Below are 16,438 nucleotides of genomic sequence, written 5' to 3' on the forward strand. Positions count from 1 at the left end.
CAAATTCAAAATTGAATTTAAAATCCATCTGTTAACGGAAGAGGCCGGAAGAGGCCTAAACATATGGGACCCACTCACTAGTGATTGCTCGCCAGTGGGCCCCACAGGCCTATGTCCAACATCTCCCACTCAATCACATTGTGGGATAGACACAAAAATTTGTCCATCTAACTCGCCTAATAACAATCAAAACCAAACATTGCTATCAAAAGAATCAGAGGTGTGGGACCAGCTGGATTACTGTAATGTTCTCACAGGTGTTAAAGTACTAAGTGACCACCTAACTAGTACTCAATAACCCAAGTTTTGCAATGCCTATCCTAGTTTACATGATCACACCGGATGGAATTCCCGATCTGGAGTACTTAGCCAACATACACACTTATCCAACTTATCGAGTTATTTTGAAAACTCTTTATTTTTCACAAACTTCGACTAAAATCAATTTAAAGCAATACGCGCGCACACACACACACACACTTTTAAGAAAGAATATTGTTTGCAAAAGTGTAATAAAAACAACTCGATACTACCGGCGGATAAGTCTTCAAGTGAGTATTTATAGTTCTAGAAACTTGGTGTAGCTGTCACGGGATCTTCCTCACGCAAATGTGTGATTTGAATTTAATCAAGCCGCTTTCCTAGCGTAACTGAGTCTGGCCAATTAAGGACCTTTCGTCATAGTACACTAAAGTAGTGACACTTAAATCTCATCCTCCTATACATAAGAGGAGGGTAGCTAAGGACACAAAGAGTCACCTACAGGACTAGCTACTTGCACGTTGCAATGATTAGATCGAATCAAAGTAATCTGTAGGTAAAAGGTCCCAGCACGTGGCTACAATCCACGTCGTAAAGTAGACAATACTAGGTGCATGTCGGGTCTACAATACGCAGGTCATCATTCTACATGAGGTATGATTTATCTCATAACCTCACAACCTGACTATTAATTCAGGCCATAACATTGATCGCATGAAAATGAATGGTCCGATTATGTTATTCAACTTTATCAGTCCCATCTTCAATCTTTTAAGATTGTAGGCGAATACGACTCACTCATATCCTTATCCTTTATTACTCACAATAAAGAGAAGTCCATACCTCAGTGTATGAACATCGCCCTAAATGTACCTCTCTTATCCATTCAAGGTTGGCCAACCCGTGCGAGTGGGTGACCGACTTGTCGACAAAAAATAGAAATCCTACATGATCTCATGGTAAATGCTGATGATCTACTTACCTAGTTAATATAAGTACTCAATACCGAATAAATGGAATGTGTTATTCATTGATGAAAGATCAAAGGTGCTAAGTACAAGCATATCACTCAAGCTTTCCTCAATCTCATCTGCCTGACGTGAACTTGAAATAGATATCTGGCTATAGGTTTCGTCATGGGATCAACCATCACTTCCTTAGTAGAAATGTAGCTGAGGGTGACCTTCTTATCTCTCACTTGATCACAGACATAATGATACTTGATCTCAATGTGCTTGGACTTCTGGTAGTGTTTAGGGTCATTTGCCAAGTCAATGGCAGAAGTATTGTTTATCTTCAGTGATATAGGCTGACGAACGCTTGGTACAACATCCAGACCCAGTAAAAATCTGCGAACCCATACACACTCCTGAACTACAACACAACATGCAATTTACTCGGCCTCCATAGATGAAAGAGCTGTTGATGTTTGTTTCTTACTCGACCATGAGATAGCTCCCCCTTCGAGTAAGAATACATATCCTGAAGTAGACTTTCCCTCGTCGACGTCAATACTCGAAGCAACATCAGAATATCCTTTGAGCTTGAGGCTTGTGCCTTCATAACACAACATTAGGTCTTTTGTTCCTTTGAGATAGCGGAATATACATTTGACGGCTTGCTAATGAGACAGTCCCGGGTTACTCTAATAATGGCTGACTATGCCAATTGCATAGCTAATATCCGGTATGGTGCAAAGCATAACATACATTAAGCTCCCTACTGCGCTTGCATAAGGTACTGAGGATATGGCCAATTTCTTGACTTCAGTTTGGGGACATGATTTTCTGTCTTACCTGGTAGCTTTATTTATAGGAGTTTCAACAACTTTTGAATTTTCCATCTTAAACCGCTCTAAGATTTTTTGTATATAGGTGGCTTGAGATAGGCCTAAAAATTTCTTAGGACGATCTCTGATGATTTTTACCTCAAGAATAAAGTTGGCTTCACCGAGATCTTTCATCTCAAAGTTCGAGAATAGCTAATCTTTAGTCAATATCAACAATTACATGTCATTACCAGCTAGCAGTATATCGTCTACGTATGGAGATAGTATCAGAAAAGATTTTCCAGACTGTTTCATATATACACAATGATCTTCTTCATTCATTGTGAATTTAAAAATAGTGATGGCTAAGTGGAACCTCATGTACTATTGTCTTGAAGATTACTTCAGCCCATAGATAGATTTTAACAATTTGCAGACTTTCTTTGGATGCTTTTTGTCCATATAACCCATGGGCTATTGCATGTATATCTCTTCATCTAAGTCACCATCTAAGAATGCGGTCTTTACATCCATCTGATATAACTCTAAGTTTAAACTTGCAACAATGGACAAGATCATGCGGATTGAGGAGAACTTTGCAACAGGTGAAAAAGTCTCCTCGCAATCAATGCCTTCTTTTTGTGTGAAACCTTTAGCAACTAATCGTGCTTTGTACTTGTTTACTGTACCATATGCCTTTCTTTTGATCTTTAGTACCCACTTATTACCCATCACTTTGCGATTGTAAGATGGATCAACAAGTTTCCAGACTTTATTCTTCTCCATAGAAGTGATCTCTTCGTCCATTGCAGTCACCTAATCGGCCGAGTTAGAAGATAATAATGCATCATAATACGAATCAGGTTCATCATCATCAACCGCAATGCAAGAGAATGTCTGCCCTTCAATATCGAAGTATTTTCGGGGAATCAATCCTCTTTCACTTTGACATAACTCAGGAGCTTGCTGAGATGTTCCCCACTGTCCTGGTGAACTATATGAGCATCATCATTTTGAGAAACAGAACTCCCACTCTCCTGATATACATCGGGTGTTTCAAAAAGTTCTATTGAAACCTTTTGCTTCATTCGGCCGGGGTATTTATCTTCGACAAAGGTCACGTCTCGAGATTCTATCTCAATCCATCATCCATGGTCCTTGTAAATTAAAACGTATCCCTTTGAATGCATAGGGTATCTTATGAACACGCATTCAATGGTTTTACTATCAAGATTACCTATATGCGGATCAGGCAACAAAACATATCCCAAAGATCCCCAAGGGCGTAGGTTGGCTAGAGAAGGAATCCTCCTAGACCAAATCTCATATGGGGTCTTTGGAACGGATTTGGATGAGACTCTATTAAGGACGTAGACGGTTGTTAACAGTGCGTCTCCCCAGAATGTGGTAGAGAGATTGACTTGTGCCATCATTGATCTAACCATGTCCAATAGTATCTTATTCATTCTCTCTGCAACAACGTTTTGTTGTGGAGTGTAAGCCATTTGTACTGCCGAACAATGCCAACGTTTTCACAATATGATTTGAATGTTTCAGATGTATACTCACCACCTCTATCAGATCGAAGGATTTTAATCTTTTTCTCAAGCTGATTTTCCACTTCAGCTTTATATTTAAGAAAACAATCAAAAGCCTCAGATTTGTGTGAGATGAGATACACATATCTATAGCGCGAGTAATCGTCAATGAAAGTGACAAAGTATTGACATCCATTTCTAGCATGTACATTAAAGGGCCCACAGATATCTGAATGAATTATCTCTAGTGGGCCCTTGGACCTAGCCCATTTAGGAAATTATTTATTTGAAGTCTTGCCGAACACACAATGTTCACAAAATGACAAAGTAACTTTAGATAAGGAATCTAATCGAGCAGAACGTATTAGTCTTGTCATATGATCCTTTCCGATGTGACCAAACTTCGCGTGCCATTTAAGAGATTCAGATGCTACAGTTTCATTCGACATAGTAGATAAAACAAGAAGTGCATTATCACTATCTATGTCCAGAATAAATAAATCTGAAATTAAATTTTCCCATGCAAAGATGAGCTTATTTAGTCTTAAAGAAACTCGTGTCCTAAAAAAAACGAATATCAAAACCATAACCTAGAAATATAAATTAAATTCTGACGCATGCCCGGTACATAAAGAGTATCATGGAGGATTATTGTTTGTTCTATGCACGTACGGAGATGGTAAATGCCAATCCCCAGTATGTCTTCAACAGCGTTATTTCTCATATACACCTTGTAACTTCCCTTGGCTACAGGTCGGAATTCGAGTCCTCGACGACTTCGTGTCACGTGCTTTGTTGCACCTGAATTCAAAATCCACTCATTAAATATGGTATCAACGGAAAGGATTTCAGAACAAACGCATACATACAAAGTGTCTAGTGACCTAGGAATTACCGTCTTTTTATGAGCAAACTGGAGGGCATAATGATCGGAATTTCCGCAAACGAAGTAAATAATGTTAGCATTTTTCTACTTATTCTTTCCATTCCTCTTCTTGAGTTTTGGAGGAGGTGTTGCGGACTTTTGTTCTTGGTTATGCTTTTTCTCATTTTTGCGAGCTTTGAACCGTTTCTTGTTAGCTTTCCGCTTATGGGTCTCTGCTGCAAAGGCCTTTGCCGAACCTGACTGAATTGCATTCATTTCAACTTCTCGTACCAGATGGCCGCAAAAGTTTCTGAACATAGTGATAGAATCAGTATGGTTCAGAATTCTTTTGATTGGGGCCCAAGATTCAGGCAAGGAATGGTGCATTGCTATTATCTTTTGATTTTCAGTTAATTTACACCCAACATTCGTAAGGGTACTTATCATCTGCTCCATCTTATGGATATGATCTTTGATGGGATAGCCGACCGACATCCTATACTCCTGGAATTTTAATTCTATTACCCGAACTTTTGCATTTGACTTCTGCGCATAGGCATTTGTCAGTGCTTCCCAGATTCCTTTAGCGGTGTCATACACTTCATATGTTGGTATGAGTTCTTTGTACATAGTGCTAATTAGGACATTACGGGCAAAACGATTCTGTTTACGCCACTTATTGTAGTGGTTCATTGCAGCCCTATGTTCTCCTAAATTTCCGTTCTCTACCAATATAGGTTCCGCTTGAACCTCATCGAGTGTATGTGATATGTCGTCCTCGTCTAGAAGGCTTTGCACCGCCGAATTATGGGACCAGTCTCCGTAATTGTTACTGTCAAATTGTTGTCCTTTGAGCTGTTCAATGATTAAAGCTTTGGTGACCAGCTCTACATTGTATCAAGTATCACTATGTAGCTATGATCTAAGATATTGACACTCATCATCAGCATTTCTACGTGTTATTCAAATTTTCAAGGTATAAAAGTAGTCCATACATCTTAACGAGATCTGAAAGTCCACATACCTGAATGGGTGGTGTAGATCAATCAAGTTCTCTTTTTAAGATGAAATTAATACTTTTATAAGAATTTATTTGTATAACATGCAACCTTCCATTATAGGTTGCATGCATCATTTGGTGGAGGAGAATTAACTCCCACTTAGGTTATGCACAACCTTTATATACAGAGAGCATTTTAACACTAAGTTTTATATTTTCCAATGAAAAATGGGTTTAGATCTGATCACATCAAGCCTAAGTATGTCACACATATAAACATTATCATCAGATTTTTAAAAAAATGAAGTGCTTAGCCATAAAGAGGGTTCTATGATCACCAGTGATCATGTCCATTAGCGATGGATCTGATCATCACCGTTAATGATCATTGTTGATGATGGATCCTATTATCAACATTGATCATCATGGTTGATGATCGTTTTAATCTCTAATGATCTCTGGATCACTAATTTTCTAAGCAGATTTTATCTACACCATCCGTCTGTTTTGCTAGCTCAGTATAAGCATGAGCCCAAGATTAAAGCATATCATAAGCTTGAGTGGACCACATAATAGAAAATAGTAGGAAAAAGGGCATTCACCGTTGAAAGCTTCCTAGGGCCCAACGTGATATATATTTGTCGTCCAACCAGTTAATCTTTGACATGGGCTCATTAATGGTTGCAATGGGCCGAGTACCTTGCCCTACCCAATGATTATGCTTGGCCCAATCAATTTATGGGTTGGGCTTGGGCTCAACTCATTTTACATTGGCCAGATCTGAATTTATACATGTCAGATCCCATGACTATGAAATTCCGGTCCTCAGGCAATTCATCCAATCTTGAATTTAGACCTATAGTTTCAATCCTCTTGCATGTGTGAACCACTTTGGCAGTGGATTAGGATAGAGTAGGAACATTAAAACAAGAAAAGAGAGGAATGTTTTGATGCTTTGGCGGAGTATGATTATTAATATGCAGCCACTTAGAAAATGTACACGTGGCACACATGGGCTCAGGATCCAAAAAGCAGTGGGCCATTCTTTTCATTTGCTGTAAATAGGATGAGGATAAAAAATGGCAAGTTCTGTCTTTTTCCAGACCACGGAAGTGAGAGTTTGTTTTACCTCTGTCGAGGCATAAGATACATCGTGTATCTCCGCTCAGTGGGACCCACTTTCCTAGTATTTCAATGATCAGAACTGTCCGTATTGTGGAATCTATTATATAATGACTTATATAAGAAACTTACACGGAAAAGTGGTGCTGATCATCACCATGAATTTAGAACAATGAAAATTTTTAATTGCTTGCATTCATGTATAAAAATCATAGGATAGGATTATCAGAACCATCCGTTTTCCTTCCATTGTTGAGAGCGAGAAGTTTTCGCTACTTTGCGAAGCTAGCCTCACGCTGGCCCACATGATTCAGCTGTGGCCCCAACTTGCAACGGGCGGGCTAGCTTTGCAGCCTGTGGGCCCGACCCCACAAGGTAAAGTCAGCCGTCCATCACCCAATTAACTTATTTTTTGATGTATTTTGTCATTCCACGTGCACAATTTCTAAGTATGTGTTCACAAAGCGTATGCTCCGCCATAAAAGCTTTTCCCTTAAAATGGCCAACTCCATTACAGTCATCTCATCTTATTTAGTAATGTTTTCTCTTGGCAATTGGTGGGTATTTATTGTTTGTTTCTACAAGATCCGGTGGGCCCATCATGGATGGGAGAGACCCAAGATCCAAGCCACTAAGTGGAGACTCTGGAAGGATTCCAAATGTGCGGTTAGAATTCCTCGAATGGATGTATGAGATGATCTACCCGATCAGTCGCCCCTATTTCCATTCCGACAGATGGTCCATAGTTCGGTGATCCAGACCATTGGTGATAGATCTGGACCAACCATTAGGTCTATTTCACAATCAATGAATTCACACAGAAAGTACATTGATCCAATGATCCTATCCATCCAAACTTGGCATTTTTCACTCATAACCATCCGATTTCCACAACATAGATGCAATAGAGGTTGCATCGATGGGAAATGCTCCAATGATCTCAAAAGACTTAATATTATAATGCTCCTAGTTGCATTGGGTCATTTGGATAGTCCATCTGATTAATCTGAATTGGCAATTTAGTCAAAAAACATTTCATGTACTGATCAGATGGTTAACATTGTTAGATCAGAAAAATGTTTGAATGGTAGCCCAAGGGTAGGAATCCAATCCATAGCAGATTTTCTGAAAGGAATTCTTACTTTTTAAAAAAAAGGGCTACTTACCTTTATATATATATATATATGAACATAATAAATCGGAGATCCGCCGTTGATGGCTCTGATACCACTCCGAGTAAGAATACATATCCTGAAATAGACTTTTCCTTGTTGATGTCATTATCCCAAGCAACATCAGAATATCCTTTGAGCTTGAGGCTTGTACCTTCATAACACAACATCAGGTCTTTTGTTCCTCTGAGATAGCGAAATATACGTTTGATGGCTTGCCAATGAGACTATCCCGGGTTGCTCTGATACCACTGTAAGGAAGTGCAGAAGAGTGAGCCCTCAAGATCTGACGGTCTACACGATATGGAACCTCTACAAAGCCGAAGATGAACGGTTCAATCTAGCAGTCTGCCTAACCATTACTGGAGCGGATGGGTCTAATCACCCCTTTGATTCTACGATATAGATAGCCCCGGATCACGACCTATGGCTTAGATCATCCCAAGGACAAGTTCCAAGGACAAGCTAAATGGACAAATTAATATGTACCACTATTCCTCTTTTTACTCTCGTTATTCCTTAATTATTTTTCACGAGAGAGTCTTATCCTATTTATAGGAAAGGATGGGAGTTTGGATGAGACCAGAAGTTATCTAGTCTTATCCCTATCTCTCCATCTAAATCCAAATTCAAAATTGAGTTTGAAATCCATCTGTTAATGGAAGAGGCCGGAAGAGGCTTAAACATATGGGACCCACCCACTAGTGATTGCTCACTAGTGGGCCCCACAGGCTTATGTCCAACAAGTTAGTGTGGAGAGTGAGAAGAGAGGGAGGATTTAACACTGTGATTGCATGTGCAACGTTGATAGTCTGGCTCTTTGCAGTTGTACATGTGCCATACAACAATTGATTTAAACAGTCCACAATGTGTGGCCTACCGTTGGTATATGCGATAGCACATAGTTTAAAAAATAATATGAGTTGGATGGTTGATGTAGGACAATTAACCACTTTCTCTAAAAGCTCGAACTTTTAAGTGGTTAATTGTCCTACATCAAAGTGGTATCAGAGCAGGAGGTTTCATGTTTGAGACTCCTCATCGGGGTTGATTAATGCAGAGGCATTTTCACACCGGGCTCTAGTGGGGTGGCTTGTGGGATGTAGAGGCACACTCGGGGTGGGCGGCCCGTGTGAGATGGGCCCCACCCGTGTGAAGCGGAACCCATGTGAAGTGGGGCCCACGAGAGGGGTTCGACTGAGGTCCTAACCCATGAGATGTGGGCTTGGGCTATGAGATAAAGGGATTAATTCGCCATGCTCTATCGGTTCGAGCCTCTAGGGCAAGTGATTAATTGTCCCGCATCAATGGTCTTAGCCTCCCATTCTGCACATTTGTTTGATGAAATAAGGGCATTGGATATTTTCAATTTAAACGGGTAATTAGATGCCTGCCAATCTGATGTTGAGATAATCAAATAAGTGTTATTTCTAGTCCATGATGCATCAAAAACGGATCCACAAGATGGATAGTTTACGTTAATTTCCTAGAATGCTATACATTCAAATTCTAAGTGCATTATATTATTCCTTGTGCTCTGTTAGAGTATCAACTCTTTTTAAGAGATAGAGATGATAAGGCTGCAATGATAGGGTTGACCCAACTTGAGTTGGACCGGGTTGTCAAGGTCCTTAGGTTGGTTTCGGGTTGAGCAAATTCATGACAGGTTAGGTTGGGTTGGGAATAATCACATGTATTTAGGTCAGGTTGGGTTTGATTGAGCATAGAGGAATCTAGGTTGGGCATCTCGGGTTGGGTCAAGTCGCGGGTTGGGTCCTCTTGAGGTTGGGTTGGGCTCGAGTTGACCCTTAACCTGACTCAACCTGCCCGAGTTGAACCCCTTAGAAGTGATGAGAGGCTTATGGTCAAACAAAATATATAATGCACTGGCTACTTATGTAGTTTGATATTTGGCCATTTAGAAAGTGTACACTTGATGCATACTTAAAACCATTTAAATTGTGAGGTCAAACTTCCGATAAGACACTACCAAAATCATATTAGTTGAAAATGCATAGCCACTGATTTATGGACGCTTGCTTTCTGAAATAGTACTGATGCAGGACAATTAACCACTTGCACTAAAAGCTCGAACTGATAGAGCATGATGAATTAATCCCTTTATCTCATAGCCCAAGCTCCAAATATATGGGTTAGGTCCTCGGCCGAACCCTCCTCGTGGGCCCCAAATCCATGGGTTCCGCTTCACATGAGTTAGCCGCCTCACACGGGCCCCAAATCCATGGGTTCTGTGGGCCGCCCACCCCAAGTATGCTCCTGCATCCCACAGGTCACCCCACTTGACCCCGGTGTGAAAATGCCCCTGCATTAATCACCCTCGGTGAGGAGTTTCGAATACGAGACTTCCCGCTCTGATACCAATATGATGCAAGATAATTAACCACTTGCTCTAAAAGCTCGAATTGATAGAGCATGGCGAATTAATCCCTTTATCTCATAGCCCAGGCCCCAAATCCATGGGTTCCGCTTCACACAAGCCACTTGCCTCACACGAGCCCCAAATCCATGGGTTCCACGGGCTGCCCACCCCATGTGTGCCCTTGCATCCCACAGGCCACCCCACTTGAGCCCGGTGTGAAAATGCCCCCATATTAAGTACCCTAGGATATTTTCGTTTTTAACTGTTAATAAATGTCGACCAATCTGATAGTCGGATCATTAAATATGCACAGTTTTGGCTTGCGACAGTCCAATTTGGGGACCCACAATGTGGACTTGGACAATTAGATTCAATTCATTGCATGCATTGGGTCCAGCACTTGGTTGCACGTGTATCATGTACCATGCATGGCATGAGTGTTAAAAGATTTTTGAAAGAAAAGGTGGTCATGCGAAGGACACTTTCCACTTCCAAATGTTTGTTTTTCCATCTGCACACGGGCATAGTTTTGTGGGATCCAAATTGATCAAATCACTGGCCCACCTGTGGATGGATCACATGCTTAAAAATACCTTAAAAAATGATCTTTACCAGCTACTTTTGCCCCCGAAGTATGAAACTTTTACCACTTTTGGATAGTTAGGATTCATCGATCAACAAGATTTTAATATGGGGCCCATATTTATGTGTTGTGCTCTAAGCCCCATTTTTCGTTGGACTCTCCTAGCACACAGTGCTTGTGATTAGTGGGACCCACCCACAACCACTACACACTTGGAAACCCAAAAAGAGTTTTGCCTAACATGTGTTGGCGAACCCAAGCCGTTCAAGATGTCTGTCCAATGGGCTCACATCTGAGACACCGATAGCATACTACGGCATACCCAGGTGATCTATCTCACTATTCTTTAGGTGGGACCCATGGATAATGTGCCATGGCCAAAAGGTCATATCCACTCATAGGTGGGTTACATGATTATAAAAAAAAATACATTGTTATAAAATTGATAATAAACTGTCTGCATTCAACTTTGATCGATTTTGGTCAATGCATGGTTGCCAATGGTTGGAAGGATGATGGTGGTGTTTAGGGTTGAGGGGAGGATGATGAAAAGAACTAGTTTATTTTAAAAATTAATAAGAAATTGACTTTTTATTTATTTATTTATTTTTTTAACTTGGGTGTCCTTGTATCCAAATAGTTCTAAAATATCTGGTCTGGTTTAAGTGGATTTGGATCCATATTTTTCCCCAATTAACAGTTAGGTCTGATTTGGTCAAAACAAAAGTGTTGACAAACAAAGTTTTAAATTTTTTTTTTTTTTTGGGGTCAGAATTTCGACGAAGTAAAAAGCTTTTCCAAACACGGCTAGTTAATGGATGACAAGGTAAATTTTTAACTGAGCTGATTGTCCTTGCATCTGAAATGCCTGGAAGTATCTGGTCTGATTTAATTGGATGTAGATCTAGATTATTGGCCGGATTAATAACTAGGGCAGATTTGGGTTGCCAATGCGCTGTTGCCAGTGGTTGGAGGATGATGGTGGTGTTTAGTGGTTGTGCGGGGGACAACGGGCAATAAAAAGAAAAGCTAGTTAAAACGGAAACTATTTTATTTATTTAAAGATTTAATATAAAATTGCCTTTTTGGGGTCAAAGTTTTGACCAAGTTGAAACTTCTCTGCTTCCCATGGCATTTCTGAACATGGTTTCTTAATGGATTACTTGGTGCATTTTTAACTGACCCAATTGTCCTCATATCCAAACAGCCATGAGGTATTTGAGTCATTTTAATTGGATTTGGATCCATATTTCGGGTCCAATTAATAGCTAGATTCCCTTAGTCAGGTCTGGATATGGGTATCACTGCCAATGTGACAAATTATCACTGAGGTTTTGAAAATTTTGCGGTAATTGACCTATAATAGCTCGCAGTACATGAAATCGTTCTTGGGACCTGAAATTGCTGTCGGGACTTGAAATCGTTCCTGGGATCTGAATTTGCTCCCTGGACCTCAAATCATTCCCGAGATCCATTATCGTTCCCGGGACTTGAAATCGCTCCTGGGACTTGTAATCGCTCCCATGACCTGAATTCGCTCGCAAGACCTCAAATCGCTCCCAAGACCCGTATTCACTCCTGGCAATTGTAATCACACCGGGGACTTAAAATTGCTCCCAGGACTTGTAATCGTTCTCGGAACTGAAAATCGCTCCTGGGACCTGTAATCATGCACGAAAGTTTATTAGAAAATATGTTTAATCAATAGTTGAATAGAATAGATAACTGAGTTGAATAAGCTGTATATAGTACTTGAATAGGTTATTCTTTGAGTAAGGGGGCCTCCATTGCTTTTGGGAGCTTTAATCGCACCTGGGTCCTGAAATCACTCCCAGGACCTGTAATCGTTCCTGTGTCCCAAAATCGCTCCCGAGACCTGAAATCCATCCCAAGACCTAAAATCACTCCTTGGACCTGTAATCTCTCCCGGGACTTGAAATCACTCTCAGGCCTTGAAATTGCTCCTGGGACTTGAGTAACTCATGGGACCTGTAATCGCTTCCGAGACCTCAAATCGCTCCATGGACCTGAAATTGCTCCCGGGACTTGTAATTACTGCCCGGACCTGAAATCGCTCTGGACAGGATGATACTGTCGTGAAATTATCTCGATATTTGTCAAAATATTGGCAGATTTTAAAATATCATGATATTGACTTGAGAAATAGTAAAATCCTCAAGGAATTTGTGTTTTATATATATTTATATATATATATATATATATATATATATATATATATAAAATTAAAATTATTTATTAATTTATTATAAATATTTTTATTTTGGCAAGATTTTCCCGATATCGTAAAAAACTCAAATATTTGAAAATCTCCCAAGAAATTTCTGGGCTGAAAAATTGCCAAGAATAAGATTTGTCACTATGACGAGTAGTATCCAACCCAAATTCTGACCTGTTGACAGCCCTAGGTACATCCCATACTGTGATGAGTAGTGTCCCTAGATGAATGGCTTAGATTGTTGAAAGGTGGCTTCGCCCATATCATTGCCTTGTCAATCAAAGACACCCTTTGCACCATATAATAAATATTTCATGAATTATGTGCGCACCCATGTTGACAATTATTCTTATGACAGATTCTGGTATGTGGTATATATATGCCAAAAATGCTAGTCTAGACTTGACGTATTCACCTAGCAATTTCTGTCTGCAAATATCTAGGCTATCTAAAATGGTGCTTATGCAGGTCTGGAAGATGCGAATCGGACCCCGCCTCCTAACCATTCAATGTGCCAAAGGCAGCAAAATCTTGCAACCCACACTGAGGTTTGGATCATCATCAGCAGCAACCTCATCATCTTACATTCCTTTGGAAGTTTTCCTGTTGAATGGAGATTCTGGACAGATATCAGTTTTGAACAGATCTCTCTGTTAAGGAATAATCTTTAGCCTATCTTATCTTTAATCAATTGAAAAAATAATGTTAGTGGGCTTTGCCTTCTTGTGTTTGGTCGGTGCAAATTTTATTTTTTTGTAAATCATTGTCTTTCACATCAAAGTCTCATTGTGGACCATGTTCAAGAATTAAGAGTAGGTTGTATAGTTCCATGCATCAGAGCATGGCTTTTGCATGGAAAATTCCGTTATTTGTTTATCTTTGTTTACCATGCAGTAATTGTCATCATTCATTGTGTTATGGACCATCCAATCAATGGGGCCCAGTGATAACTCCTAGATAGGCCGTGAACTATCGTCCTTTTTTTTGTTGTATAGTGCTCGAACCTATGATCTCAATGTTGAAACACAGACCATTGTGGCAGCGGCTTTGGTCACACCTCATTTACTTTGGAGTTCGTCTTGCCTTATGTTGCAACTCAGTATGGCCGGCATGTGTTACCCCATTGGTGCTAACAGTCTAAGATGTCCCGTTGATTTGAACCATTCATGTTCTCAGTACTACTATATCTAAGGGCGCATTTGGTTGATGATATTATATGATATTTTGTGCAATCAAACGCACCCTAAGCTATTGTTCCATTATCAAACATAAGTCGTGTCTTGAACTTGGAATTGGAGATGAAGTTGAGCCATGGGAAATGTTCTTTTCGATGTTGCATATTCACCTACAGTGGTGGTTTGAATTATTCCTTTGGCCTAAGTTCTTTGGTGGCCTACATGGCATGGGCCCAAGAATTTGGACGGTTCTGATCTTTCGACACATTTGAGAATGCAGGCCGAACAGTGACACAAAATGGAACCCTGAGCTGCAACTCTCTTCGTTTCATCTTATCAAACAGCACCTTCCCTAGGATAGCTCACCAAGGTGATGTTTTCATCCCAATAAAATTAGGCATGTTGCCAGGTAGCCAGTTGATTAGGATCCATTCCACCATCCTCAGCCAGCTGCAGCCGTATGATCTTTTTGGTTGGGCTCGGATAAACTTGGCCCTTGAACTGATGGTAGAGACTGAACGGAGGTTGTCTGTGATATTTCAACTATGGCCTGTTTACTGATGAACCGTCCAGATAATTTGGACCATGTTATTGCTTGTATTTTTCAAGCACTGTATAATTCCTCTCAAGCACAAATACGAACCATGTTCTTAGCTGTATTTAGTGGGTCTGGACTCAGCCTAGCTAGATGCGTCTCTCCTGTTTCTGGAAGTGGTGTGGGCCAGGTTGGGTTGAGGGTCAATCCAAGCCAAACCCAATGCAAGCTACCCCAACCCAAACCGAACCCAAGGTGTCAAATACTCAACCCTAACACAAATTGGTCTGGGTCTCGTTAGATCAAGCTGGGTGGGTTTAATACCTGCAAATAGTAAATTGACTAGAAATCAAACATTATATATCAAATGACATCATTCGTGGTTTAAAGCTCAGCAACGGCTCAGGCCGAATTGTTTGGCCTGAATCGAGTCACGACTTGCCCTAACCAGGGCTGAATCAGCCCAATAGCCCAAGTTAGTGGTGACGTGGTACCGAACTGGATTGGGTCTGATTGAGTCTGGTTGACTCAGGTGAGTCACGTCAGACTCGTCCAAGTCTTAAAACCATGACATAATGCTAGTAATACTTGTAGCTACCAAATTAACACTCGCAAAAATAGCTCATAAACAAATAAAGCTAAAGCAATAGATAAAAAAGAAACTCATTAATGTTCAAAAAGTATTAAAAAGATATTGGACCACTCGGCATGTGGGCCGAGCATCAACTCTGAATATTAACTCTATTTTCCTTGCGTTGATGAATCCAATTACGAATCTTATTTTTCATTATGTATGTTAGTCATAACTCACATGTATATGAATTGCAGTTAAGGTTCGAGTTGCCTGAGGCTTAGGTCCAAGCCCAGCCTAACCTGAGATTGGTCAGCATCAGGTTGGGATTTTCAACTTAAGCCTAACCCAACCTAAAATTCGGGTTGGGCCAATTGGGGTCGGTTTGACCTAACCCATGTTGCACCCCTAGTTTCTGGTGCCATCAACATCCATACCCCTGCGACTTGTAACATCGCCATCTCCGAACCTGCCTCCGAGCATAATCCATTTGGCTCTGTTCTGGGGTCGTATTTTGGTCCATGTGTTGTTTCTAGGTACATTTTTAGGCCCTATATTTGTATGGGCCAGGACTGACCCAGGTTTGATGGATTCCCACCTGTGGCCCTGTGTGGTCCAGCCCAGATCCAAGCACGGTTTTGGTTACCTGAACATGTATATCTGCCCTGTTTAATGAATAGCTGTTCTCGTACTGACCCAATACGTGGTCCAAGATCCGGACCATTAATGGTCCATCTTTCTTCGTTCTGTGTAATTAAGACAGTTTAATGCGTTTTCATGATCTCGTCCTCCTAATCATATTAATGATATAAGATTTAAAAATATCAATATACAAATAAAATTTAAAAAATTAGGAGGGAACTTGTACGGGTGGACAATTTAAGAAATATTTATAAGGGTGTGGTTATTATTTGCATGATAGAGGCCCCTTATTTCTATATTGCACAGCCGCCCTGCAGGAAGATAAAAAATAAATATAAAAATGCTTCATCTAGCCTTTATTTCTTAACAAACTGTACGAGTGGGGCCCACCTTCTTGTGATCCATGGTGGATATGCGACACTATCTGAAACTCTCCCATTAGATAGTCCCAATTGTCTAATCTGCACTTGTCAAATGTGGGCCGTAGGCTATGCTTGTTGACTTCTATCAGATGGCTCTTGGGAATATTGTGGAATCAAACTCGAATTTAATCAAACAAGACGAAATCAAACGCAAACGAAAATACGCAG

At 40.4% G+C, this 16,438-nt stretch overlaps 1 protein-coding gene across 3 annotated transcripts in view; it reads left to right on the plus strand.

Moving 5' to 3' along the window:
• LOC131240986 (uncharacterized) overlaps positions 1–13,799 on the plus strand; it is a 57,534-nt gene extending 43,735 nt beyond the window's left edge. For all 3 annotated transcript variants that reach the window (XM_058239573.1, XM_058239572.1, XM_058239574.1), the window contains one exon: positions 13,394–13,799. In XM_058239573.1, coding sequence (XP_058095556.1) covers positions 13,394–13,582 — 189 coding nt within the window. In that variant the 3' untranslated portion in view covers positions 13,583–13,799. The remainder of the gene's footprint in view (positions 1–13,393) is intronic.
• Positions 13,800–16,438: the final 2,639 nt, after the last annotated feature.

This window comes from Magnolia sinica, chromosome 3 (assembly GCF_029962835.1).
Source record: "Magnolia sinica isolate HGM2019 chromosome 3, MsV1, whole genome shotgun sequence".
Classification (NCBI taxonomy): domain Eukaryota; kingdom Viridiplantae; phylum Streptophyta; class Magnoliopsida; order Magnoliales; family Magnoliaceae; genus Magnolia; species Magnolia sinica.